At 44.3% G+C, this 27606-nt stretch overlaps 1 protein-coding gene across 1 annotated transcript; it reads right to left on the bottom strand.

Annotated features, from left to right (window-relative positions):
- Nucleotides 1-1903: 1903 nt before the first annotated feature.
- LOC149313299 (CD209 antigen-like protein 2) lies at nucleotides 1904-23802 on the bottom strand. Its single transcript, XM_089527153.1, has 9 exons — nucleotides 23695-23802; nucleotides 19602-19640; nucleotides 18863-18877; nucleotides 17721-17816; nucleotides 15025-15123; nucleotides 14327-14413; nucleotides 9915-10063; nucleotides 5668-5783; nucleotides 1904-2123 (listed from the first exon to the last, which is right to left on the bottom strand). Exons 1-9 carry the CDS (start codon nucleotides 23759-23761, stop codon nucleotides 1964-1966), a joined length of 828 nt encoding a protein of 275 aa, XP_089383279.1. The 5' UTR covers nucleotides 23762-23802; the 3' UTR covers nucleotides 1904-1963.
- Nucleotides 23803-27606: the final 3804 nt, after the last annotated feature.

Genomic DNA, 27606 nt, shown 5'->3' with positions numbered 1-27606 from the left:
TATCGCTGCTGCCATTTTTGGGGAAGGTGATCGAGAGAGCGGTCGCCTCCCAGCTTCAATCGATCTTGGATGAGACGGATTTTCTGGACCCATTTCAAACCGGCTTCCAGGCGGGCTATGGAGTTGAGACTGCCATGGTCGCCTTAGTTGATGATCTCCGTCTGGGCATGGACAGGGGAAGCCTGTCCCTGTTAGTGCTTTTGGACATCTCAGCGGCTTTCGATACCATTTACCATGGTATCCTTCTGGAACGCCTGGGGGAGTTAGGTATCGGGAGCACTGCGCTCCAGTGGTTCTGTTCCTACCTCTCGGGTAGATTCCGGATGGTGCAGCTGGGGGACGTTTGCTCCGATAAGAGGGCACTTACATCTGGCGTCCCTCAAGGAGCGATTCTGTCCCCCATGCTATTTAACATTTACATGAAACCGCTGGGAGAGATCATCCAGAGACACGGGGCACGGTGTTATCAGTACGCTGATGACACCCAAATATGTTTCTCTGTGTCCCTGACTGATGCAGTAACTAGGGATGGCATCTCTCCTCTAAATGCCTGCTTGGAGTCGGTAATGGGCTGGATGAGGGAAAACAAATTCAGTGTGAATCCAGAGAAAACGGAAGTACTGGCAACAGGTTCCCCGGGTCTGGGTGGTGAGATTTGCCATCCGGTCCTGAACGGGGTCACGCTCCCCTTGAAGGACTTAGTTCGCAGCTTGGGAGTGCTCCTAGACTCGTCACTCCAGCTGACATCTCAGGTGGATGCAACGGTCAGGAGCACTTGTTATCAGCTTTGGCTGATACACCAGCTGCGTCCCTACCTGGACTGGAAGGATCTTGAAACTGTAGTACATGCTCTGGTAACCTCTTGATTGGATTTCTGTAATGCACTCTACATGGGACAATCCTTGTACCAAACCCGGAAGCTACAGTTAGTGCAGAATATGGCAGCGAGATTGGTCGCTGGTTGTTCCAGGTCTGACCATATAACACCCATCTTGAAAGATCTTCATTGGCTGCCTATTTGCTTCCGGGCTCAATACAAGGTGTTGGTAATGACCTGTAAAGCCCTAAATGGTTTGGGCCCAGAGTACTTGGAGGACCGCCTCTCCCCATATAATCCGCCCCGAACACTCAGATCAACAGGGATGAAATTGTTGGAGGTCCCAGCGACACGCTGTGAGGACCTTACAGAGGGCATTCTCTATCATGGCCCCAAGATCTTGGAATAGTCTCCCAGATGATCTTCGCTCCACCACATCCTTAGCTCTTTTCAAAAAGAATCTGAAGACGTATTTCTTTTCCCAAGCCTTCCCAGCGTGAAAAATCTTCTCTTGCCCCTTTTCATTGATAATTAATTAATAATAATAATTTGTTTTATTTATATACCGCTATTCCAAAGATCATAGTGGTGAACAGCAAGTAAGCTAACTAGCAAGTAAGCTAATTTGCCCCCAACAGTCTGGGTACTCATTTTAGCGACCTTGGAAGGATGCAAGCCTGAGTCAAGCTTGGGCCCTTTTGCTGGTCTTGAACTCGCAACCGTGTGGTTTCGAGTGAATGGCTGCAGTACAGGCATTTAACCACTGCGCCACCAGGGCTGATGACCCCGGACTGTATATATCGATTTCCCCTTCCATCTGGCCCTTTTGTTGTTAGTATTACTATGTTGCTTTTAATGCTGTTTTTAATTGATTTTATTGGAATGTTTTTATAAATAATTGTTCGCCGCTTTGATCAAAATTTTGGAAAAGCGGGTTACAAATAAACTATATTATTATTATTATTATTATTGTAAAAGATTATTTGGTTAAACAAGCAAACAAACAAACAAACAAACAAAAGACTGGACACAAATGTTGGTAGTCTGTGCTTGCACTGGTTGACATGTACAGATTTTATTCTTCATTGTTTGCAATTAAGTGTCACCAGGCTGTCTGTGAACAGAGACGGCAGTATCTGTTTCTCTTCATCTTAAGGCATAGTACCAGGCTTTTATAGGTTCCTTTTTGCAAATGTATGGTCTTCTGGTTCCACATACATCATCATTCCAACAGTGTTTTATGTTGCACGTTTTTGATACGTAAACGCAGTCACCGCGACCAGCTGGCTGATTATGATTCCAATACCTGTTAAAAATGAGACAGAAGTAAACAACTTAAATAGAACTTTTTTTTTTACCTTTTACAATTGAATAAATACCCGGTTTTCTCTCGTTAGGTTTATTTAGACATATCGCCAGGTTGGGGTAGTGGTTTGAGTGTTGGACTAAAACTCTGGAGACTAGGATTCAAATCCTCACTTAGCCATGAAACCCATTGGGTGACCCTGGGCAAGTCACATTCTCTCAGACTCAGAGTAAGGTAATGGCAAACCTCACATGAAGAAGCTTGCAAACCCCACTCCCCTCATGATAGGTTCACCTTAGGGTCTCCATAAGTCAGATACAACTTGAAGGCACACAACAAGAACAACAATAATCCCCCAAACAGGTTGTGGCTTGTGAGCATGGACATGGGCTCCACATGTTGCCACCGAGCAATGTGATCACCTCTTCAGTTCTGATCTTTTTGTATTAGACGCAAATTGGGGAGCAAGAATTTTCCTCATCTTTGCTTGCATGTGATTGCAACTCTATGCAGAGTTTCCCGTTACTTGAATGTGCACAGAACTCTCCATGTAAACACAGATCAAATCCAGTTCAGCATTTGCTGCACAATATTGCATGTGGAGTTGTGGAAGAGAAGGGCCAGCATGCACCTGGGGGAAACTTGGGTTGATTCCAAACTGCAAAAATAATCCAGTTTGACACCACTTTAACTCTCATGGCTCAATGCTATGGAATTCTGGGAGCCGTAGTTTGTAGTGGCACCAAAGGTTTCTGACAGAGAAGGCTAAATGTCTCACAAAACTACAAATCCCATAAATTCCATAGCACTGAGCCATGGCAGTTAAAGTGGTGTCAAATTGGATTATTTCTGCAGTGTAGACACAACTGGTGTCTCTTGTCACACGTTGCCATACCCTCTTTAACCTTCACACCTACATCGGGTTTCTCTCTGGATTCTCTTTTACTCTAGTGCTATTTTCCTTTCTCCATCTACCTCTCCCCATTTTCTTTGGCACTAGCCTTCCTCCATTCTACTGTTTTCCTTGTCCTAAATCTCTTCACTCCTTACCAAGTGCCAAGAGTTTCTTTGTCTCCCCCTGTCTCATTGACTACAAATAGACATGGACTTTTTGGGTGCCTCTCACACCAGACCTGGGCACCATTTTAACAGTTGTGGCAACATCTTATGGAATCCTGAGATTTGTAGTTTGGTGAGCCAGTAGAGCTCTCTGGCAAAGAATTACAAATACAAAATTCTAGGATTCCATAGATATTGCCATGCAAATGATGTTTCACGACCTCCTCCTTACCCTGAGCCTTTGGTAGCACCTTCCCTTAGACAGCCACTTCCACCTTTCTTGGGGGGCTTCCACCCTTGAGAGTAAAGTTGCCATGTTTTGTTGTTGTTGTGTGCTTTCAAGTTGTTCCCAACTTATGGTGTTGTTTCCAACTTATATTTCAAGAGGTTTCATGTTAAGGATGGAGCAAGCTTGTTTCCTGCCGCTCCAGAGAATAGGACCTGGAGCAATGGATGCAAGCTACAGGAAGAAAGGTTCCACCTCAATATTAGGAGAAACTTCCTGACAGTAAGAGCTCTTTGAAAGTGCAAAATGCTGACTTGGAGTGTGGTAGTCTCCTTCTTTGGAGGTCTTTAAACAGAGGCTGGATAGTTTTTTTGTGGGTTTTTCGGGCTATGTGGCCATGTTGTAGAAGAGTTTCTTCCTGATGTTTCACCAGCATCTTTTGGGGATGTTTTGACTGAGAGTTCCTGCAGGGCAGAATGGAGTTGGACTGGATGGCCCTTAGGGTTTCTTTCAACTCCATGATTCTATGATTCTATGACTGCACTTAGGCAGAAAAAAAATGAAATGCATAGATATAGGATAAGGGACACCTGGTATAACAAGGCTACATGTGAAAGGGATCTAGGAGTCCTAGTAAAGCTCAAGTTGAACATGAGTCAACAGTGTGATGCAGCAGCTAAAAAGGTCAATGTGATTCTATGATGCATCAAGAAAAGTATATTCTCTAGATAAAGGGAATTAATAGTGCCACTCTATTCTGCATTGGTTAGTCCTCACCTGGAATGCTGTGTCCACTTCTGGGCACCACAATTAAAAAGGACGTTGAGAAACTGGGGCGCATCCAAAGGAGGGCCACTAAAATGGTGAAAGGTCTGGAAACCATAAGGTTCTGGTAATCATGCCCTATGAGGAGAGACTTAGGGAGCTGGGGGGGGGGTTTAGCCTGGAGAAGAGAAGGTTAAGAGGTGATATGGTAGCCCTGTTTACGTATTTGCAGGGATATCATATTTAGGAAGGAGGAAGCTTGTTTTCTGCTGCTGGAAGAATTTGCTGATCATAATTGCTGTTTGACAGTGGAAGGCACTGCTGCTTCAGAGTGTGGTTGAGTCTCCTTCTTAAACAGAGGCTGGATGGCCATCTGTTGGGGATGCTTTGATTGTGAGTTTCTGCATGGCAGAATGGGGTTGGACTGGATGGACCTGGTAGTCTCTTCCAACTCTAGGATTCTATTCTATGATCTGTCTTACTTCTACACTCTGCAGTTATGTTGGGTGGCTGTCGATACACAAGTCCCACCATGAGACCCACCACCACTGGTGCCAGTCACTCCCTCTGAGACAGACAACATGTCGCCCAGAGTCCATGCCATGGCTGGGTGCCTTGTGACCTCAGAGGGAGTGACTAGCAACAGCAGTGGCAGTGCAGAGCAGCACAGCAGGACGCTTTGCAAACAGTCCTCACATATCACCTTGGAGTGCTCCACATCTTCCTGGAAAATCCAGAGCAAAAAGTAAGTCTTTTTAAAATGCAGTTTAAGGCAGGGATGAAGTAGATTCAAAGTAGACCTTCCTGTTCTCTGTAGCCTGTTTGGCAAGGACAAAACTCCTATCAAATTTGCCAGTCACTAAAAGTTCGCTGTATTTCATTATCAACTGCTTCAGGTATGACCTGCTAATAAGAATACGCTCCATCTATGAAATCTGAAACACAGGCAACTTTTTTTCAGTTCTTAAAGATAACCTTGGGGGTGGGGTGGGGGGTTGTCCTGGAAGACAAATTCTGTCCTGAATTTCTATATTAAAAGGGTAAAGGTAGTCCCTTGACATGAATGTCTAGTCTGCAGGGGCTGGTGCTCATCTCAGTTTCTAAGCCGAAGAGCCAGCGTTGTCCGAGGACTGCTCTGGTGGCCATGTGGCCAGCATGACTGCACCGGACGCTGTTACCTTCCCACTGAGAAGTGGTACCTATGTATCTACTTGCATTTGAATGCTTTCGAGCTGCTAGGTTGGCAGAAGCTGGGACCCGTGACAGGAGCTCACCCCATTAAGCAGCACCCAGGCCTCAAGCTGCCAACCTTCTGATCTTTCGATCATCAGAACTAGCATCTTAACCACTAAGCCACTGCATCCCTATATTAATTTCTATATTACCATTAAACATATGGAAAGAATATGAACAGCTCCATGTAAGACGAAAAAACAAATATCTCAGAAAATTTCTACAGTGCATAGATCAAGGAAATTTTCTTCAGAAACTCACAATGTTCCAGCTAGAAAGCCTGCATGCCAAAGCAAGCCTTTGGGCACAGATGCATTCTTCCTGAGTCCAATCCAGAATTCAAGTTTTTTGTCCCTGGCTTGTTCGTCCAAAAAGGCCTGCAAAAGAACAATCAGAAAATCTTCAAGAGGAAGCTTCCTTGTCATTGACCCAACCCAGCAGAGACATATTGGTAAAATCCAATATGCAAATGCATCTTGATTGGGTTTATGGACCTACATACTCATCCATATGTATATCTATTACCAAACCACAGTACTTAGTATAAAACTTAATGGTTTACAGTTGGCATATCTGCAGCCAAATGGGAGTAAATGCTATTGAACTCTGTCAAAGCCCGGAAAGTACTGAAAGTTATCCTACAGGCATAGATTCAAGACCAAAAAAAGTATTTTGTTACCATTTTGCTTTGGTCAGGCCCCACCTGGAATAATCCTGTGTCCAGTTCTGGGCACCACAATTCAAAAAGGACGTTGAGAAACTGGAGCCATGTGTCCAAAGGAGGGTGCCTAAAATGGTGAAGGATCTGGAAACCATGAAGCCCTATGAGGAAGGACTTAGGGAGCTGGGTATGTTTAGTTTGGAGAACAGAAGGTTAAGAAGGGGCATAATAACCCTGTTTAAACATGGATGGAGTCATGGATATCATTTTGGGTAGAGACTGAAGCTGCAGACTTTATTCTAACATACAGCTCACCAGCTACTGTTGGATTGGAAGCCTCAGCCAATGCTGAGAAATACTGGGAGCTGCAGTTCAACAACATCCAAATCATGGGAGGTATGGTACCTGAAGGCACACAGACAGACAGAAAGAGAGAGAGAGAGCCTTATCACACAGAAGTTTTTGCAGCTTTTTGCAGCTCAGATCCGACATGAGTGTGGGTCCAATGATGCAAATTCACAAGGTTGCGAGTTCAAGACCAGCAAAAGGGCCCAAGCTCGACTCAAGCTTGCATCCTTCCGAGGAGGGAGCTAAAATGAGTACCCAGACTGTTGGGGGCAAATTAGCTTACTTGCTAATTAGCTTACTTGCTGTTCACCGCTATGATCTTTGGAATAGCGGTATATAAATAAAACAATTTTTTTAAAAAAACAAATTCATGTCATAACATGAATGTGTTATCAGACGAGATTACTTTCTATAGGAGCTCCTTCTGTGGCGCTTCTGTAGTGAATCCAAAGTGCTTCCTCATTTTGATGAATTCGGGAAAAAGTGAATTCACAGATATCACTTCCAAGCTCACTTCGATTTCACTCCAAATTGGTCTGAATGCAACTTTGCTTGCGCTCTGGGACACTACCGTGAACCCCTTGGTTGCGCATTTCCCATGATGAGACATTGCAATTTTCTCCCATTTCCTTTTGGCGGTCCTTTCACTTTCAAGGCAACTTTCAGGGCAACTCATTTTTTGGGAATATATACATGTGTGTATGTGCGTGAATGTGAATATACAGATCTGTCTGTCTGTCTGTCTGTCTGTCTATCTATCTATCTATCTATCTATCTATCTATCTATCTATCATCTATCTGTGTGTTGAAATTGCTGAAGTGGAAGAGAAAATAAAAAAGGGGATGAAGAAGATACAGAAAGATTCACAAGGCAAATATTCACGCAATTACGCAAAACAGGGAACAAGAACTTGTGCCCCTTTTCACCCCGGAAACGTATAAGGTCAGGATGCGTTCAGACCCCCACTGAGCATGCGCAAAGGTGCCGATTTGAATCGTTGAATCCCACTGCTGTGGTAATACAATGTGCGCTCACTCCGCTTTGCTTGAATCCGCATCGCGTGACTTGCCTTGGATCCGATTCCCCCTCGATTCGGAAGGGCAACGGAAGGGCAACCAGGTGTGATCAAACATTCACGTTATAACGTGAATTCACATAGCTGAACCAGGAGTCACCCCGGATCTGAGCTGCAAATACCTCCGTGTGATAAACATCAGAGAGACACACACTTTGCAATCTCTCCAGCCCCTGGAGCCAGGTGGGCCCTATCTGTCCCATGGGCCAAATGCGGCATTCAGAGCATTTTTGCAGCCAACATGTAACCAGGGGAGAGAGGTTGCATGTGGTGGGGAGAGGGGGAGCCAGAAAATGGAGGACCTGGAGATGTCTGATGGGGAACCCCTTTCTTTTTGAGGCTCTCCTGTTCCCATGTTAGTCTTACTATACTTGTCTCTTTTAATGAGCTGGAATCTCTTTTCCTGCAACTTGCATCCATTGTTCTGGCTCCTGTTCTCTGGAGCAGCAGAAAACAAGCTTGCTTCACCCTCAGCACGACATCCCTTCAATTATTTAAACAGGGCTATCATATAAATAAATAATAATAAATATAATAAATAAAAATTTTATTTATATACCGCCCTTCCATCAGATCAGGGCGGTTTACAGCAGTTAAAATACAATAGAGAATAAACATTAAAATCATACACCATATTACAATATTACAGAAAACATAAAAACAAAAGGGCCCAGGTTAGCCAGTCCCGTTGCCAGTGCGGCGGGGGAGGCCTATAGGACCTTATTCAGGGAACGCAGTCCTGAACAGGAAGGTCTTAAGATCCCGTCTAAATTGGGCCAGGGAGGTAGCTGAGCGGAGCTCTGTGGGCAGCGTGTTCCAAAGGGCCGGGGCGGCGATGGAAAATGTCCTCCTGGTAGTGGAGACAAGCCTCGCCCTGGGAACCCTAAGTAGTTGCTGCCCAGATGTTCTGAGGGTGCGGGGCGGAATGTACGGGGAGAGGCGGTCCTTCAGGTATCCTGGGCCCAAGCCATTTAGGGCTTTATAGGTCCTTCTCTTAACCTTCTCTTCTCCAGGTTAAAGGTATTCATCTTCCTAAATCTCAAATTTCCAGGCCCTTCACCATTTTGGTTGCCCTCCTCTGGACATGTCAACATGATGAAAAGGAGCTGTCTGCTGGGTCCGGTGGTTCTGCCGGTCAGATGTGAAGGCAAGTCTATCCCCTCTTCTGTTCACCCAGAAAGGTGGTGGGGTGGCAGGAGCAGCCTACCACCAGCAGCAGCAATCCCTAGTGGGAAGGGGCTGCTTTCCAGGCCTGGGGGGTCCTGTTGGCTGGGCACTAAAGAGAGTTGCCTTCCATTCCTACCTAGCCAGCAGCTCTGTCAGACCCAGAAAAGGCTGGTGAAGAGAGGAGGGGGTATTAAAAATGATCCATACCAGGTGTCAAATACACTAGATATGCCAGTGCATCTAAACTGTAGGAATCAAGCAGTTTGACACCACTTTAGGTGGGGTAGCTCCATCTTATGGGACCCTGGGATTTGTGGTTTGCCTTCGCTGCCAAAGTGTGCTGGTGCTTCATAAAACCCCAAATCCCAGGATTCTGTAGGATGGATACTGCATTATTTCTACAATGTAGATACATCCCAAGTGAAGTTATCCCTTGTCATCTTGCAAATTATGATGTGACTGAGGGGCTCGACAGAGAGGCAGAAAGGGGGAGTGAGACACCGCCCTTTCTGCCCCGGAATCAGGCCATGGGAACCCTTTGGCGCAGCTTGCACATGGCAGAAAAAGAAACCCCAACAGGCGCCATTGGCACGCTCGCATGCAATGATGATGCCCTTCATATGCCATCTGTGATGCTGTGTATGGTGGACATCATCATTACATGCCCCATGTAAACAGTGGCTTGCCAAGATGGCACCTGCAGCATGCAGTAGGGCTTGGGAGCATACGAACGCTCTGCTCTCCTAAGCTCTACTTTCAGCCCCAGAACAGCTCAAAGCGCCAGTCTGTACTGGGCCTAGGTTCAGGAAGCATTTACCTGCATAGAAATAGAGATAGTTCAGGGAGATAATTTGCACCCAAATATATTTTATGCAGGGGGGGGGGGAGGGTATTTCTGCATAGAAAATCTATTAGCCCTTTGCAGACAAATCATGGAAAATCAAGAAAAAGAGTGTAGAAACCTTTGCATTTCTGTCCAGCAGAGTTGACCGAACTATGTGGACACATAAAACTGCAAGAATTACTTGTTCCTGCCTGAGATGATGAAGAAGAGCACAAATATTTACATTCCTTCCTTGACGACAGCTATAAAATTTATTTATACAGACATGCTTGGTAGAAAGGAATAAGATGTCTAGGTATACATTATATGAAAACTGCTACAGACCGCTGTAGGCAGATAGCCTTGCAGAACAACCGCCTATAAAGGGGGGGTGGTTAATCAGGCCAACCCTTTATTCCACTATTCTACTAACCTGTTCTTCACCCCACTTGACTGAAACCAGACTAGCATCTTTCTGATTACAGGAGGTCACGGAACCTTCCCAACTCCTCACTTCTTTGGAAAAGTAGTAGAGGTTCTTGTTGTATGCGACCCACTGACTTAGTGTTTTGAAAATTTTATCTTTGCATCAGACCAGAAATGCACAGCCAAGAGAACAAAAGCAAAAAGCAAGCAAACAAACAAAGAAAACAAGAGTGGGGATTTAATAGAAATTATTATACATATAAGCAACAAGACAAAATGCATTCCAAACAGAGATTACATTATATTCTAGCATACTTGGTTAAGGCTGATGCACATGATACCCACTGACATCACTGAAAGTTGCACTGAACATTGTATAGAGGAGTCGTTGTATGAGTTAAATCAGTTTGGCAGTTTCTCAGGACTGAAGGTAAATAAAGATAAAACAGTGATGATAACGAAAAATTTGACTGGTTTAGAGACTGACGCGTTAAAGGGGAAATCCAGATTCAAAGAGGGAAAAAAGCTTAAATATTTGGAAATATGGGTCGCAAAGGATAATTTGAAGTTATTTGAAAATAGCTATGTTGTGATGTGGAAGGAAATTCAAGAAAATATGAGAAGACGGAACCAATTAAACCTATCTCTATTAGGCAGAATTGCTACAAGTAAAATGGCAGTGTTGCCAAAGATTATGTTTTTGTTACAAAATCTGCTGATTGTCAAGGGAAGACTAGTCTAAAATCAAGAGAAATACTCCAAGAAGAGGGCTACGATAGATCCTGGTTCAGTTTTTTGCAAATTAGCCAAAGACATGGAGTTGACGATAAAACACGGGGAATAGAATCTACCTATAATGAGCCTGACGATCTCCTTTGGCAACCTGATAAGGAAAAAACTGCAAAATTACAGAATCTATTACTTAGTAGGATGTTAGAGCAAACGGTAGTAAAAGACTATATGGTAAAATGGGCGAGAGACATTGGTAGCACTATAAATTTTGAGGAGTGGCAAAAAGCCTGGAAATGGACGGACGAATTCACAGTGGGCCAAAATTTGAAGGCGAATCTTTTAAAAATCATGAATAGATGGTATATTACCCCCTGGAGATTGAAAAAGATGTATCAAGTATCTGATGGGAACTGTTGGAGATGGGAAAATGAAAAAGGCACGCTCTGCCATATGTGTTGGGCCTGTGCGGAAATACAGAAGTCCTGGAGAATGATCCACGAATCTATCCAACAGGTTCTTGAGATCAAATTCCCAACGGACCCCAAATTGTATTTATTAAACATAACATCTGCACTAAATCTGGAGGAGGGAGCTCAAAATTGGAGAATTCTATTATATTTGGTGACGGCAGCAAGGACGGAAATAGCAAAACTATGGGAATCTGATCAAATCCCAACATGGGAAAATTGGATGTTAAAAATGAATGAGTATAGGGCAGTGATGGCGAACCTTTTTAGGTTTGCGTGCCAGGGGGCGGGGCTTCTGCCCCGGGATGGTTCTGGCCCAGGGGGTGTGGCTTCCACCCTCTGTGGGCGGAGCTTCCACCCTCTGGGCGGGGCTCTTCCCCTGTTCCCCACGGGCCCCAGCTGTCTCTCAGAGACAGCTGGAGGTCAGCAAAGGCCCGTGAAGGGGAGGAGCCATGGGCAGGGCCCCAGTCCTCCTCTTCCCGGACCTTTCTTCGTCCCAAAGGGCTCTCTAAAGCCCTTTGGGGGCAAGGAAAGGAAAAAGGGGAAGAATAGGAATAGCAGGGCCCCTTCCTCCCTCCCCACGGACCTTTCCCTGCCTTCTAGGTGCCCCGTTTGGGGCACTTGGAGGGCAGGGAAAGGTAAGTGGGGAAGGAGGGAGATGGGGAGGGCCCCTGCCTCCCTCCCCATGGAGCTTTCCCTGCTTCCAGCTTTCTCTCCAGAGACAGCTGGAGGCAGGCAAAGCTCCCTGAGGAGGAGGTACTGGCGCGCGCCGGCTGCTCCTCCTCTCCCCGCCCTTTTCCCGGCCTCTAGCTCTCTTGAAGAGGCAGCCGGGGGCTGGGAAAAGGCTGTGAGGAGGAACCAGAGGCGCACTCCTCTGGCTTCTTCTCCAGAGTGCCCTTTTCTGGCTTCCAGCTTTCTCCGAGAGACAGATGGAGGCCAGGAAAAGGCAGGGAGGGGGAGGAACGGGCACGCGCGTGCCTCTTCCGCCTTCTCCCTGGCCCCGTGCCCGAGGAAATGGCCCAAAGTGCCACTTCCGGCACGCTTGCAGTGGGTTCGCCATCACTGGTATAGGGAATCAGATAGAATATCGTGTATATCACAAAATCTGATAAAGGTAAAAGGAAGGAGGCATGGAAGAAGGTTGTGATAAGATGGGAAAGAGAATGGGATTTAAATTTATTTTTAATTGAGGTTCCCTCTCAAATAGTCTGGGATATGACTTTGCTTTAAATGTGTTGCAAATGGTGGTGCTATAAATTTTTCTACTTTTGACTTTAATTTCTAGGATAACCGAGGACATTTAACTGACTCACTGGATTACTTAAGAATTAGAGAGGGATCCTTTCATAGCAACTGATGTGATCAGTTATATTAATGTATAGCTTCTTTCTTGTTTTTCAATCATGTAAATGCAGTGGGCCCTCGCCTTACGTGGGGATCTGTTCCGGATCCTGCTGCATAAGGCGATTTCCGCCTATGCTCAAGCCCCATTGTTTCCAATGGGGCTCGTGCACAGTGGCGCGGCGGCGCGCGGGGCGCAACGGGCGCACACGCCCATTCAATTGAATGGGATACGCTGCCCCTTCCGCCCCACACGCACCCCGCAGCTTGAGCACGTATGCTCAAACCGTGTATGGCGTGCCTGCGTATGGCGCGGGCGCGCTGTAGTGACAGAAAAGAGCTGTATGGCAATTTTATTGGGGAAAAAGGAGGAAGAAGTTATTATGTCATTATAATACTGATAAGTTTGTTAGTGGGAACTAGACATCCATCGACGAACGAGGTTTCAAGGCGTCTTAAAATTACTGCGACTCAAACCCAGAAGACTACTAAGGAAGACAGATTTGGGTCATAGACAAGCAGTCAAGACAACAAATTGGTTTGTTTTTTTATGATATACCTTATGTGGACTGTGTTCTAGATGTGTTTTATGCATTTCAAAAATGAATAAAGATTAATTTAAAAAAGAAAGAAAGTTGCATCACCCAAGGAGACTTTCTGCTGTGCTTTCTGTAACCAGACCTGTTTATCTCGGATTGGCCTTTTTAGTCATCAGTGCGCTTGTACAAAGCGCGGGATCATGAGTCCCTCCTGAATCTTTGTTCGCAAAGAAAAGCCAGAGAGACTAATAATGAAATCAGAATAAAATCTTTGGTAGGAGTTGAAAGAACAAGCTGCTTTTTGTATAGACAACTGAGAGAAAGATATACAATGGATATGAAACAAGAAGGAATAAGGAAGAGTGATATGGATCTTGAGCAAGAAATAATGTCTAATAAGGAAGCTCCATTATCTAGAATATACAAATGTATTCTGAAAATGTTTGTGGAAAAGGAGATCATTAAAGAAAATATGATAAAATGGTCCCAAACTCTTGATTTAGATCAGTGAGAACTAGCATGGAAGAAAAAACTAAGTTATACCTCTTGTCAGGGATTAAGGGAGAGCTACTATAACATTTATTTTAGAAGGTATTTGACACCTGATAAATTGTGTAACATGTAAAGCAATTACGATTGTAAATGTTGGAAGTGTAAAAAGGAAAAGGGATCTCTTTTCCGCACGTGGTGGACTTGTGAGAAAGCAGAAAAAAATTGGAAACAAATTCATTATGAAAGGAAGAAAATAATTAAAGTGAGCTTGGAATTTAAACCAGGGATGTTTTTGTTACATGGAATGAGAATTTGGAGGAAAAGTTTGGTAACATTTTCTTTCAGTGGCAAGAGTAATCAATGCCAAAAATTGGAAGAAAGAGGATATTCCTTCAGTAGAAGAATGGGCACTTAAGCCATGGATATTCTTGAAATGGGCAAATTGAGTAGAAGTCTGAAAAATGAGAAATCTAACAAGTATGTTGAAGATTGGAGCAATCGTATAGAATATTTTCAGCAAAAATGGGAATAGAGGTTGAAGGACATAAGTATTAAAACAAGAAAGAAAGAAAGAAAGAAAGAAAGAAAGAAAGAAAGAAAGAAACCTGTACTATATCTGGAAGTGGATTTAATTAATTGAAGATTTGTATACATTAAGAATAGAAAACAATACGAAAGTGGGAAAGAAAACGTACCAATATTTTCCTACTTCTTTGCTTTTTAAGATATTGACGTAGGTATTGATAATATGCTAAGATATTAGCGTAGGAATTGACAAAGAGGCTCATGCTTTTAGCACTGCAAATTTAGCAATAGCAATAGCAAGTCCAAATTTTTAAGGAACTTACCAAGTTCTTCTTGTATTTCTTCGTTTTCCTTAGCCAGATTGGACAGCTCACTTGATAAATTATGCGCAAGGGCGATTACTGCAAAATCTATATAATAATAATAATAATAACAATAACAATAATAATTACAGCTCAGATCAGTTGACTCTTTAAAGGTTGATTCACAGGAGTTATCTATTTAAATACTTCTATCTCACCCTCTATTGTGAGATCTCAGGGTGGCATACCATTAAACAATACAAAGAGATTTTAAAAATCTTTTGCATGAAATGATGCTTTAAATATTTTTTATGATCTTTAACAGGTCTTAACTTTTGCGATCAACTGCCCATCTGCCTTTCTCCCATCAATATTTTTATCCTGCCCCTCTGCGCAATGCAACCGGGGCGGCTTACAACATTAAAATATATATTACCTGTCCCCCAATCCCTCCCCCCTTGAAATGCAGTTAAACAATTTACAGCATAAATCATAACTTAAAAGCAAACACTATACAAACAAACAGTGACTGCAGCAAAAGACGGGTTCAACAAGTTAGGTTTTCTTCTGCTGGGTGGGCATCTATTCAGGAAAGGCCTGCCAAAAGAGAGCTGTCTTAACAACCTTTTTAAAGCTGTTTAAAGTGGTTATATGATGACGGATCTCATCATGGGAGAAGAGAAGAGGTCCTAAGCCATCAGACTAAATCTGACAGTTACCATCTCTCTCTTCATATCGTGGATCGTACTCAACAGCGAACTCCCGCATTATTCTCAATGACTCCGTAATGAGTGCATCTCTCCTTGCCAATATTATATCTAAGAAGAAGAAGAAGAAGAAGAAGAAGAAGAAGAAGAAGAAGAAGAAGAAGAAGAAGAAGAAAAGAGCATGTGTTCAGCTGGATGAAGGTGTTGTTTGAAGGGATGTCACACTGAGGATGGAGCAAGCTTTTTTTCTGATGCTCTAGAGACTCTGAGCAATGGATGCAAACTACAGGCAAAGAGATTCCACCTAAACATTAGGAGGGACTTCCTGACAGCAAGAGCTGTTCAACCATGGAAGATGCTCCCTCAGAGATTGGTGGGGCTCTCCTTCTTTAAACAGAGGCTGGATGGCCATCTGTCAGAAGTGTTTTGATTGTGAGTTCCTGCATGGCAGGGAGTTGGGCTGGATGGCCCTTGGGGCCTTTTCCAACTCTATGATTCTGTGATTCTGTGTGTGGAGGTAGTGGTAGTGCTCAGGGGGCCTGGCCGTACCTTCATACTGGAAATGCTGTTGTTGGCTTTGGTGCAAGGCTCCTCATGTCTAACATTTGGAGCTCAGCTAAGGCCATATCTCCATAAGCCAAGACACACATTATCCCCCCACCTTCACCCTATGGTTCCCACGGTGTGGAGTCCTGATGATGCAGGACCAAATCCCCAGTTCTGGTGCAATCTTTACGGTATTGCTGTTGTTTGCCTTCAGGTTGTTTCCAGTTTATGGAGACCCTAAGGTGAACCTATCACAGGTTTCTGGGGCTGCCCAAGGTTTCCAAGGCTGAGTGGGGAATTGAACCCTGGTCTCCAGAGTCTTATGCTCAAACCACTACACCACACTAGCTCTGGAACTCAGGATAGAACACTCTTATATATATGCATGTATACAATGTGTGTGTGTGTGTGTGTGTGTGTGTGTGTGTGTGTGTAAACACTGACCATTTGCTCTGGATCTCCTTGGAAGATCTGGAGCTCTCCGTTGTGATGATGACAGGCAGCTGTTTACAATGCGTCCTTTTGTGCCGCAGCCTGGTGCCACTGGCACTGGCATGCCTTGCTCGCTCTGAGGTCAGAACAAGGCGCCCAGCCATGTGGTTGATGATGGGTGTCTCACTCAGAGGTCAGAGAGAGTGATGAATGGCAACATCACCAATGCCAGGTGGCACAGTGGGACATATGTGAGAAGAGCCACCTGGCATTGCAATGAAGTTCCCAAGTAATGGGAAGATGTTGGGGGCAGCTCCCATTCAGATACCACCTTACCCAAGACGTCATCATTATGATTTTTAAGGCATGTGACACAGCGATGTTCAGTACAAAACAATAGCCAGAAATCTATTTTACAAAATGAAGGTCCTCCTTTCTCCAATTATTACAACTTTTAAACAGCAGCGAAGAGAGGGCTAAATCCATTTTTTTAAATGTTCCAACTACAGTTGGCTCTCCACATTTGTGGCTTTGACTCTGGCAGATTTGATTGATATGTGCTCTCTGGGAGTTTCTAGGTCCTCCAGTGCAACTCTGCCAGAGGTTGACCATAGAGTTGTGCTGGAGAACCTAGAAGTTCCTAGAGAAAACACTTCTCTAGGCATTTGTAGCTCCTCCGGCACAATTCTATGGTCAATGTCTGGGAATTGTCTGGGAGATGTTGGCCACAGAGTTGCACTGGAAGACCTGGATATTCCTAGAGAGGTGCTTTCTTAGGCCAAAAGAATTGTGTGCTTTGCCACATTCACGGGGAGGCCTTCACCTCTAACCTCAGGAAATCTGGAGGGACCACTGTGCTTCGATTCCCACCTCGGCCATAAAACCCACTTGGTGACCTTGGGCAAGTCACGCTCTCTCAGCCTCAGGGGAAGGCAATGGCAAACCTCCTCTGAACATATCTTGCCAAGAAAACTCCACTTAGGGTTGCCATACGTCAGAAATAATAAAGAATCACCTGCCAATGTGTGAGATGTGCCATTAAGTTCACAATTGTGAAAGTGTCATTGATTCAGTGGGCCTATGCTAGATTTATTCCATAGTGCAGGCATGCCTCAGTTAACAAAGCCCCTGACTGTGAAGCTCTGTTTTAAAAAGCTTTTAAAGCCTTATCCGTGCTCCTTTCCTTCATATCCTCTGTCTAGCTGGAGGGTTTTCAGCAGTGTTGGAAGGACAGTGAAGGAGGCCTGGAGAAACAAAGCCATGCTTTTTGAACAAGACCATTATTTCTGCGGAAAAAATATTTTCCAAATAATTTCAAAATGTGGGAATAGCAGGCAAAAACTACACAGAAATTTTAACCTTAATCTTATTCATTCCAACCAGATTTTGCAAGTCTAAGGAAATTTTGGAGGAGTTGGGAAATGAACAATGGCATCCCTTGCCATCTCTAGTTGGACATGAAACTAGCTAAGGGCGCCTGAATATTCAAGGGAACATGGAAGTGCCTTTGACTTCAGTGGGAGAGTCCTCAATCTTCTGTCATCTGACTCATTAAGATCAGTGGGATGGAAAAGGACTTAGCAGAGATTCAGGTAAATGCTCAGTTTTTCCAAAACATTTCAGAAAGGGCCAGTCCTTTGCATTTGCGTAAACCTGAGACCGTTCAAAAGGGACAACACTCTCTCCTCTTCCTCCCCACACCCAACAGATGAATGAAGAGTTTAACTTACACAAAATGAGCATCACAAGTGCAAGAATGAAAGAGATAACAGCAAAGACTCTCACAAAAATTTCACCCTTTCGTGTTTCAAGGAATGGTTTCTTCTCTGTGGGAAGGAGAAGAGGAAAAGAAATTGTGTCTCAGTAGCAGCAACTGGCACCCCACAGTCACAACATGAATAACACACATAGCCACCTCCATCTCTGAGTTCAGAGGACAACAACCACCCACCTAATACTTCTCTCTCTTTCTCTCTCTCTCCTTCTCTCTCTCTTTCTCAGGACCCACCCGCTGTTTTGCCATCAGCCTCAAATGCTAGGATCCTAGAATCCTGGAATCCAAGAGCTGGAAGAGACCACAAGGACCACCCAGTTCATCCACGTTCTGCCATGCAGGGACACAGAGTCAAAGCACCCCCGATATAAGAGATGGCCATCCAGCCTCTGCTTAAAAGAAGGAGACTCCACCACCCTCCAAGGCAAAGTCTTCCACTGTCAAGCAGCTCTTACAGTCAGGACGTTCCTCCTAATGTTGAGATGGAATCCCTTTTCCCTAGCTTGCATCCATTGCTCTAGATCCTATTCTCTGGAGTAGCAGTAAACAAGCTTGCTCCCTCCTCCATATGACACCCCTTCAAATATTTAAACAGGGCTATCATATCATTTCTTAACCTTCTCTTCTCCAGACTAAACAGCCCTAGCTTCCTAAGCTGCTCCTCAAAAGGCATGGTTTCCAGGCCTTTCATTATTTTGGCCACCCTCCTCTAGACATGCTCCAGCTTCTCAGCTATTACTTCCTTTGAAGTAGTTAAACTGTGTGTCCTGAAGGGTGGCTTAAGTTGTTGCAGCAGGAGAAAGAAAATACCAACCTCAATAAGACCTGGAGGGAGAAAGACATAAGTAAGTGTAAGTTGGACTTACACCTGCGTATGCCATTAACGGGACGCTAGGCAGTCAGTATCACCGACAGTGGCAGACGGCAGATTCAGATTCTATACTTTTATTCCTTGTTACGGGTGAAGAGATTTCCTGAATCCTAAAGCTTTGTGTTCAGTTTCCATGCTCCACTTGTCCCCAACCTCCCTTCTCTCCCCCATTCCTGGCCATTCCTTGTTTGCGCAATGAACCTCTCAGGTGTGTCCAGGATACATACCTTCAGCAGGCGCATCTGTTGGGGAGAGAGAAACAAACATAGGTTCATTCTAATAGATTCTAAAGCAAAGCCCAATGTTGAAATACAGTAAAATCCAGATTTTAACCAAAAATATATCAAAAAAAAAGGAAGAGGAAAAATCGGAAGAAATATCTGGCTGCAACAGAGCTAAAAAGGTGGGATCCCTTGGAATATGGCCAACTAACAGAAATGATGATTTATATGACAATAATTATAAACAAGCTTGGAGGGATATTCAATTAGATCTTCAATGCTAGAGCAATAAAAAGATATCCCTTTTCAACCATACTGCCGTCATCAAAATGAATGAGCTACCCAAGTTAATGTATTTGTTTGTGAACTTGTCAGTCATATCAAAAAACAGTGTATTGCTGGACTGGGATAAGGAATTAAGAAAATCTGTGTGGAAAGGAGGTAGACCCAGAAAAAAATGGAAGATATTGCAAGTTGCAACAATAAGGGGCGGTTGCCCATTACTCAGTTTAAAGCTATACCATCAAGCATCCTCTCTAATTTGGATCCAAGGATGGATAAAACTGGAAGATCAAAAGTATTAGATTTAGAAGGTGCCCAGTTGAGATTTGGCTGGCCCACATACCTATGATATAACAAAAGCCGTATTAATCAAGACTTTAAGAATCACTACATCAGAAATGTCTGTGCGCAAGGAACCTCTCAGGTGTGCAATGAACCTTTCAGGTGTGTCCAGGATACATACCTTTACCTCCAGGAGGGGGAGCTGCTCCAGGTCCTTTCGCTAGAAAGAGAAACAAACATGGCTTCATTCTAATAGATTCTAAAGCAAATCCCAACATTGAAATAAAATTAGGGCTTTATTTAAATGAATCCCATGTGGCAGAAGGATAAAGTATACAGTGGTCCCTTGGTATCTGCTGAGGTTTGGTTCCAAGAACCCCCGTGGATAATTCCCATCATATACAGTGGCATAGTAAAATGGTGTTCCTTATATAGAAAGGCAGAATCAAGGTCTGCTTAGTGAAATTTATATTTTTGGAGATATTTTCAATTTGTGGATGCTTGAATCTGTGGGTAAAAGATTTGTGGATTTGGAGGATACATTAAAACAAACATAACACAACAAACTAGTACCCCAGTTCTGGCCCTGTCTAGACAGGCTGGACTTGGTCTCAGTAATAGCAGATGATGATGATGATGATGATGATGATGATGATGATGATGATGATGATGATGATGGCATCCACTTTTTCTCTCAGTTCAATGTAGATTACAACACGTAAAAGAAACATAGTTTAAAAATATACTAAACTCCATACTTTGGGAAGGGAGAATGAATATTCCTCCTCAGTTGTTGTTAAGTGCCTTCAAGTCATTTCTTGGCATCCTAAGGAGAACCTACAGTATGATGGGGTTTTCTTGGCAAGATTTGTTCAGAGGGGAGTTGCCTTTGCTTTTGCCTTCCATCAAGGCTGGAAGAAAGTGTCTTTCTCAAGGTCACCCAGTGGGTGTCCATGGCTCAGCAGGAATTCGAATTCTGGTCTCAAAGGTCATCGTCCAATGCTCAAACCACTATGCCATGCTGGCTCTCTTGCTTAACATAGCCACCAGCATTTGACAGATGAAAACCAGAACATGTGGGCCTAGGAGTTTATCACGCGTGAAAATAGGAACTCCAATCCAAAGCCATTCCGAAGGGAAGGGGATGTAGGTTCAATTCAAATCCAAGCCAATTAACGTGATTAATTATCTCACATGAAGAGTGAAATTGTGGTCATGCCTGAGGCAAAGTAGAGCAAGTGCAACATAAGTTATCATGCCATGCAGATTCATGAATTCAAATTGGCACACTTGCACATGCTCATTGGGGCTCTGAATGCATTGAGTACTTTTATGCTTCCAGGGTGAAGAAGGAGTCCACTTCCTGTTTCTGCTAGCCTCACGTGAATGATTGCTTTGCGTTTCTTCTTGCCCATAACTCCCTCCATGTGTGGTCTCGAGTATGTGTAGGTGAGTATGTGTGTGTGCACATGTGTAGTGTCTAAATATATGTATATTCACACACACACACACACACACAAACACAAACACATATGTATATATGTATACAGACCCCTATATATAGATATATATATGTATGTATATGTATTATATATATACATGCATAATATGTATGTAAATATATATGTATGCACATAGATAGACATACATGTATATAAATACACACACACACATATATATACATATACATGTGTGTATATATGTACATACACACATATACATATAAACACACACATATACACATATATAGGAGGAGGAAGCAGAAGAACGGAGGGTGCAAACGGAGGCAAGATCGGGGTGACAGAAGAGGGGGGAGGAGGAAGCAGAAGAACGGAGGGTGCAAACGGAGGCAAGATCGGGGTGACAGAAGAGGGGGGAGGAGGAAGCAGAAGAACGGAGGGTGCAAACGGAGGCAAGATCGGGGTGACAGAAGAGGGAGGAGGAGGAAGCAGAAGAACGGAGGGTGCAAACGGAGGCAAGATCGGGGTGACAGAAGAGGGAGCAGGAGGAGGCAGAAGAACGGAGGGTGCAAACGGAGGCAAGATCGGGGTGACAGAAGAGGGGGGAGGAGGAAGCAGAAGAACGGAGGGTGCAAACGGAGGCAAGATCGGGGTGACAGAAGAGGGGGGAGGAGGAAGCAGAAGAACGGAGGGTGCAAACGGAGGCAAGATAGGGGTGACAGAAGAGGGAGGAGGAGGAAGCAGAAGAACGGAGGGTGCAAACGGAGGCAAGATCGGGGTGACAGAAGAGGGGGGAGGAGGAAGCAGAAGAACGGAGGGTGCAAACGGAGGCAAGATCGGGGTGACAGAAGAGGGGGGAGGAGGAAGCAGAAGAACGGAGGGTGCAAACGGAGGCAAGATAGGGGTGACAGAAGAGGGAGGAGGAGGAAGCAGAAGAACGGAGGGTGCAAACGGAGCCAAGATCGGGGTGACAGAAGAGGGGGGAGGAGGAAGCAGAAGAACGGAGGGTGCAAACGGAGGCAAGATCGGGGTGACAGAAGAGGGGGGAGGAGGAAGCAGAAGAACGGAGGGTGCAAACGGAGCCAAGATCGGGGTGACAGAAGAGGGGGGAGGAGGAAGCAGAAGAACGGAAGGTGCAAACGGAGCCAAGATCGGGGTGACAGAAGATGGGGGAGGAGGAAGCAGAAGAACGGAGGGTGCAAACGGAGGCAAGATCGGGGTGACAGAAGAGGGGGGAGGAGGAAGCAGAAGAACGGAGGGTGCAAACGGAGGCAAGATCGGGGTGACAGAAGAGGGAGGAGGAGGAAGCAGAAGAACGGAGGGTACAAACGGAGGCAAGATCGGGGTGACAGAAGAGGGAGGAGGAGGAAGCAGAAGAATGGAGGGTGCAAACGGAGGCAAGATTGGGTGACAGAGGAGGAAGAGGAGGAGGAAGAAGTAGAAGAACGGAGGGTGCAAACGGAGGCAAGATCAGGGTGATAGAGGAGGGAGAAAGAAGAGGAGGAGGAAGCATAAGGACAGATGGGGCAAACGGAGACAAGAATACTGGAAGCAAATGGCTCAAAATTGAAGCGCTGCATCATGGGAAATGTGGCACCTTGGAGGTTTAGAGGGGTGTACTAGGACTGAAGCAAAGGTGCATTCCAAACCAAGACCAATTCGAAATGGATTCAAATTAACCTTGGAAAAAGATTTGTGAATTTGCTAGTTCACCAAATTCACCTACATCAGGAGTGACTTTGGACTGACTTAGGATCAGGCTTGGAATGATTCCCCAGAGACAGCAATCGTGTGTAATAATCTATCCTGTAATAACATGAATTTGCATGGTTTCAGATTGGAGTTGCAAAAATCATCGTGTGATATCATCCCTAGAAACATCACAGGGTGCTCAAGATGGCAACAGTGATTGCCAAGGAAGAACACACATACCAGAAGGCTTTGCAGCAGTTTGCTTTTACCTGAGCCTACAGGGAAGGCAAGATTCTGTCCCTTCCTGTTCTTTTTACTTCCTGCTGAGTTAACTAAGGGGCTGAACCTACTCCACCTTTCACTGCTGGAATTGGGAGATGGCAACTACATGCTGTGGCCCCGGTCTGGCCTTTCTGCAGCACAAAAAGGAGCCGCTCCTTTTTGCGCCATGGGAAGGGCACCATAGCCACCAGCACTGTGGCTTTTCAGCACTCCTTTGGTGCTGTATCATCTGGATGCAGTGCCAGAGGAGAGCCGTGACGCCGCCCACTGTGTGGTGGGACGCACAGCATCACGTTGGCATTGAGGCGGAGTCGAGGTGTGCGTCATGCAACTGTTGGGTCCAGTGAAAACCATTTCTTCAATTTATACTCATCACTTTGGTTAAGCTCAGTGCCAAAGAGTACTGAAAATGTACTGAAGTCTATTTGTTACACCAGCCCACAGCTACAGAGTGACATCTACTGGGGAAATTCCGCATGCAAAGGGATCTTGTAGTACCTATGGGATTGTGCAAAAGACATTGCAGCATAATCTCTTGTAGATATCATTTACTTCCTCAGATGCATGCACCAAGGTCTAATCTGCACTGCAGAAATAATGCACTTTGACACCACTATGGTGTGCTATGGAATTCTAGGGTTTGCAGTTTTGTGTGATATTTAGCCTTTTCTCTCTAAGAGCTCTGGTGCCACCACCACCAACTACAAATCCCAGGATTACATAGTGTTGAGCCATGGCAGTTAAAGTGGTGCCAAACTGCATTAATTCTGCAGCACAGACACAGCCTTGTATGTTCCTTGATTCCTGTAAAGACAACTATAGAAACAGGGAAAAGCTTACCTCCTGCTGCTCCTGCTGCTCCTGCTGCTCCTGCTGCTGGTGCTTTTGGAGCTGCTTTGGGTGCCATTTGATCTTCTTATGTGGAGAGGTGTTTCATCTCATTCTGTAGTGAATCTGCGATATCATATAGAACAGTAGCATGTGAAAAATAACTTTAAAAATAGAGAGTTGTTTTTTTAAAGTCTAAATCTTTGATAGTTCTTTATCTGCAGTGATGCAGAATAGACTGTTTAATGCTGATTCCATATTGGATCAAGAACGGAGCTCTTGCAAACTCTCCCTCCACCAATACTTGTAAATAAATAAATAAATAAATAAATACATTACCACCAGAACTATAATAAACAATGAAAACTACAGAAGTAAGCATTATTTACACTGAGATTTTCCAAAAAATTACATGAAATAAAATGAAGTAACTCAAATTAGGCATGACATGATATTAAGACAAGTCTAATAATTTTTATTCTGGTTGAACCAAGGCAAGGTACATGGTGCAGAATTTATCATGTGCTTGCGGAGATCACCTACAGAGCGAAAAGACTCAAGAAAGCTATAGGTACTTAGCAGATTTCTCTCCAAATTGTTGCTTTCAGCGCTAGTGGCTTTTCAGAACCGTTGTGTGTATTTGTGTATGGAATAAAAGCAACCTTAAGAGTCTCAGGAAGGAGGCTCAAGTCTACGAAATCTCATGCCACTAACTTCTCTCCTTCACTCCATGCATCTGACGAAGGAGGGTCAAGCCTATGAAAGCTCAGGCTACCAACTTGTCTCTATTGTAGCTGAGTTAAAGAAGAGTAGCTGTCCATACAGAAACTCTTGAGCTCCCCACTCCTGTCCCTTCTATGAATAGGACCATCTCAGCTGGGAAGTCTAGGAGAGCAGGCATTTCTTTTGATGGGGAAAACCTTAGAGAGCTCTTACTGGCTGCAGGTTCCCATCACTGAGTTGTCTAAGGCTGCATCCATATTGCAGAAATAATTCAGTTTCACACCACTTTAACTGCCATGGTTTAGTGTTATGAAATTCTGGGAATACTAGTTCCTTGGGGTATCAGAGCAATGGCCAGGTGCCCCAACAAACGACCATTCCAGAATTCCATAGCATTGAGCCATGGCAGTTAAAGTGGTGCCAAACCAGATAATTCTGCAGTGTGGATGCAGTCTAAATCATCTTCATATGAACAATGTGCCCCACTCCAGGGCTACCCCTGTCTGGATTCCAGGACACTTCCATCAGTTTGGCTCCTGTCTTCCTCACCTTCCTCAGCACTCTTCAGTTCTTTCCTTCAACAGCTGCAACTGCCTTGGCTTGTGATGTAAAGCATTCCAGAACCCCGAACCTGCTATTCTGTGACAGCCTGCCTGGTGTGTCCAATCAGGCTTGGGAATGGGAGCTTGGTCCCTATCTCATAAAAGGAAATAGTGATGGGGAAAGTCTCTGTTGCATGTCCTTGACACTGCCAGCTTTCTCACCCAGTCCAACACCATCATTTGTATTAGGCTAGAGGGTTTTGTTTTCGCTTCCCGCATGGAAATTCATACACATTTTTGTCCAAATTTTTCATAACATACCCAGTTTGTTTTTTTCATGCACATAGCACTTTGCATTGTAAGTTCCAGAGAGCCAGCATGGCATAGTGGTTAGAGGGTTTGTCACAATTGTGGTACCACAGCTGAGAATGCTTGCTCCCATGGCCTCATGCAGTGGGCCTCCTCTCATCAAAATACCTCACTTTTGCTAAGATTTTCTGTAATGTCTATATACCACACATTTCTCTATTGACTATTCTGGTCCTCCTCTTCCCCTGGCTTCAGACATATTCAGTCATTGGCATCCCCCTGGGTAGGAATAAAATGTTGCTGCTTATCCTGGGAATCGCCTCGGATAATTTTGCAACAATGGTGATGACAAGCTGAGAGCTACATCAACAGATAGGGTAACCAACACCAATATTTCCTCTGCCTGTTCCCCACCTTCAGGATCAGTTCATCAAGATGAGGACCATTGAGTTTATTAATTATTTGAAAAGAGCAGCATATTGTGGGACAGCGGCTGGCCACTACAGAATATAGTTGCCTAGCCCTGTTGTTCTTTCCCTCTTCATAATGAAAAGTTGGCAAAAGCTTTGCAATCATGGCACAATAGACTAGTTGGCCATCGTATCTCTGGCTGGGCATGAAAAAACACCCTTCTTTTTGTCACTGTGGAGTCTTCCAAATTAGCTCAAAGCAGTAAGAGGTCTTCCTTTTATGACCAATTGTACTAATTACCAATTGTTGCCTCTTGATGCTGCTTTGGCATCTTTCAAGTCCCCATGAAAGATGGAGTGGGGAGGAGGAAAGAAGCTGTGTGATGCTATAGGCAACTGGCCAATATTCATATAGATCTCATGGCACTGCAAGCTATTTGGGCAACCATCTTTCAGACCTCTTCAATGTCATTGGTCATTACTGGCTCAAGATATGGGCACACTTTCTTCTTTTAAGGAACAGTGTCCTAAAAGTCTTTCTGTATTGTCTGGAAAGTTTCTGCTCACTTCCCATCCAGGATTAACCAAGGAACTCAGCATGTATCCTAGTATTGAACCATACAGGTTCTTTGGGTTTTGTTTTTGCTGTTATATATTCAGATGATTTTAAAAAAAACTTTGCTGGGTGGGAATAAAGTGTTGCTACTGGTGCTAGGAATTGCCACCGAATGCTCTGAGACAGCAGAGGCACTGTTTGTGTTTTGTGGAATGAGAGGTACAGCAACAGAAACCAGTACACATTTATGTTACCTTTATAGCAACACGTACAACATTTACTCTGTCTGGAGACCTCCGGGATGAGAATGTGGCAGATATCTTTTCCCATGAGCATATATTCCTCTATTCTCAGACACATCTACAATATCCAACATGGTGTCTGTGGAGCAAGAGGCAATCAAGGAAGCCTTGAAGAAAATGTGCTTAAATAAATGAAGGCCACCAATGAAGTGGACCTCAGTTCACTAGCTACAGCCTTAGTGCCAAAGGACTTAAAACAATCACCACCATAGTTAGGAACACAGCTGACAAAGCCATGACAGTTGGAGAACTTCAAAAATAAAGGGCAAGAGATGACTCTCCACCTGTAATACATACCTGAAGCAGCAGGAGGCGATAGCATGGTCCAGTTCCTTGTGCAGGAGATGGAAGGCTTGTGTCCAGACTTAAATGAAGGGGCATAAACCTTCAAGCCCCAACAAGACTCTCAATGTTATCAAATTGTTCTGTTTCACTGGGAAAAGCCAAGTGTTCCACACTTTATTTTATTTATTATCTATACACAAAGATATTTCTACCTTGCCCTCTGCTGAGAAGCCCTATGGCAGCAGCATACAGTTAAAACAAGATAAACAGTCAGCTTTAGTCAGGTCTCCCCTTGAATCCTGTGTCCAGTTCTGGGCACCACAATTCAAAAAGGATATTGAGAGGCTGGAGTGAGTTCAGAGGAGGGTGAATGAAATGGTGAAGGGTCTGGAAACCATGTTTTATGAGGAGGGATTTAAGGGGTGATATGATAGCCCTGTTTAAGTATTTGAAGGGGTGACCTATTGAGGATGGAGCAACTTTGTTTTCTGATGACTAGGACATGGTGCAACGAAGTCAAAATACAGTAAAATAGATTCTACCTAAACATTAAGAGGAACTTCCTGACAGAAAGAGCTGTTTGACAGTGGAAGACGATGCCTTGGAGGCTGTCGGAGTCTCCTTCTTTGGAGGTTTTTAAACCATGGCTGAATGGCCATCTTTTGGGGAGTGCTTTGATTGAGGATTCCTGAATGGCAGATTGGGGTTGGACTGGATGGCCCTTGGGGTCTCTTCCAACTCTACGATTCTATGATTCTGAGATGAATGGAGGGGAGACCGAAAGGAGGAGAGAAGAA

The sequence above is a fragment of the Sceloporus occidentalis genome, unplaced genomic scaffold (genome assembly GCF_023333645.1).
Source record: "Sceloporus occidentalis isolate IW3139 unplaced genomic scaffold, rSceOcc1.0.p SCAF_5, whole genome shotgun sequence".
In the NCBI taxonomy this organism is placed as follows: Eukaryota; Metazoa; Chordata; class Lepidosauria; order Squamata; family Phrynosomatidae; genus Sceloporus; species Sceloporus occidentalis.
The sequence above is the reverse complement of the archived record's forward strand: the minus strand, read 5'-3'. Positions and strand labels throughout refer to the sequence as shown.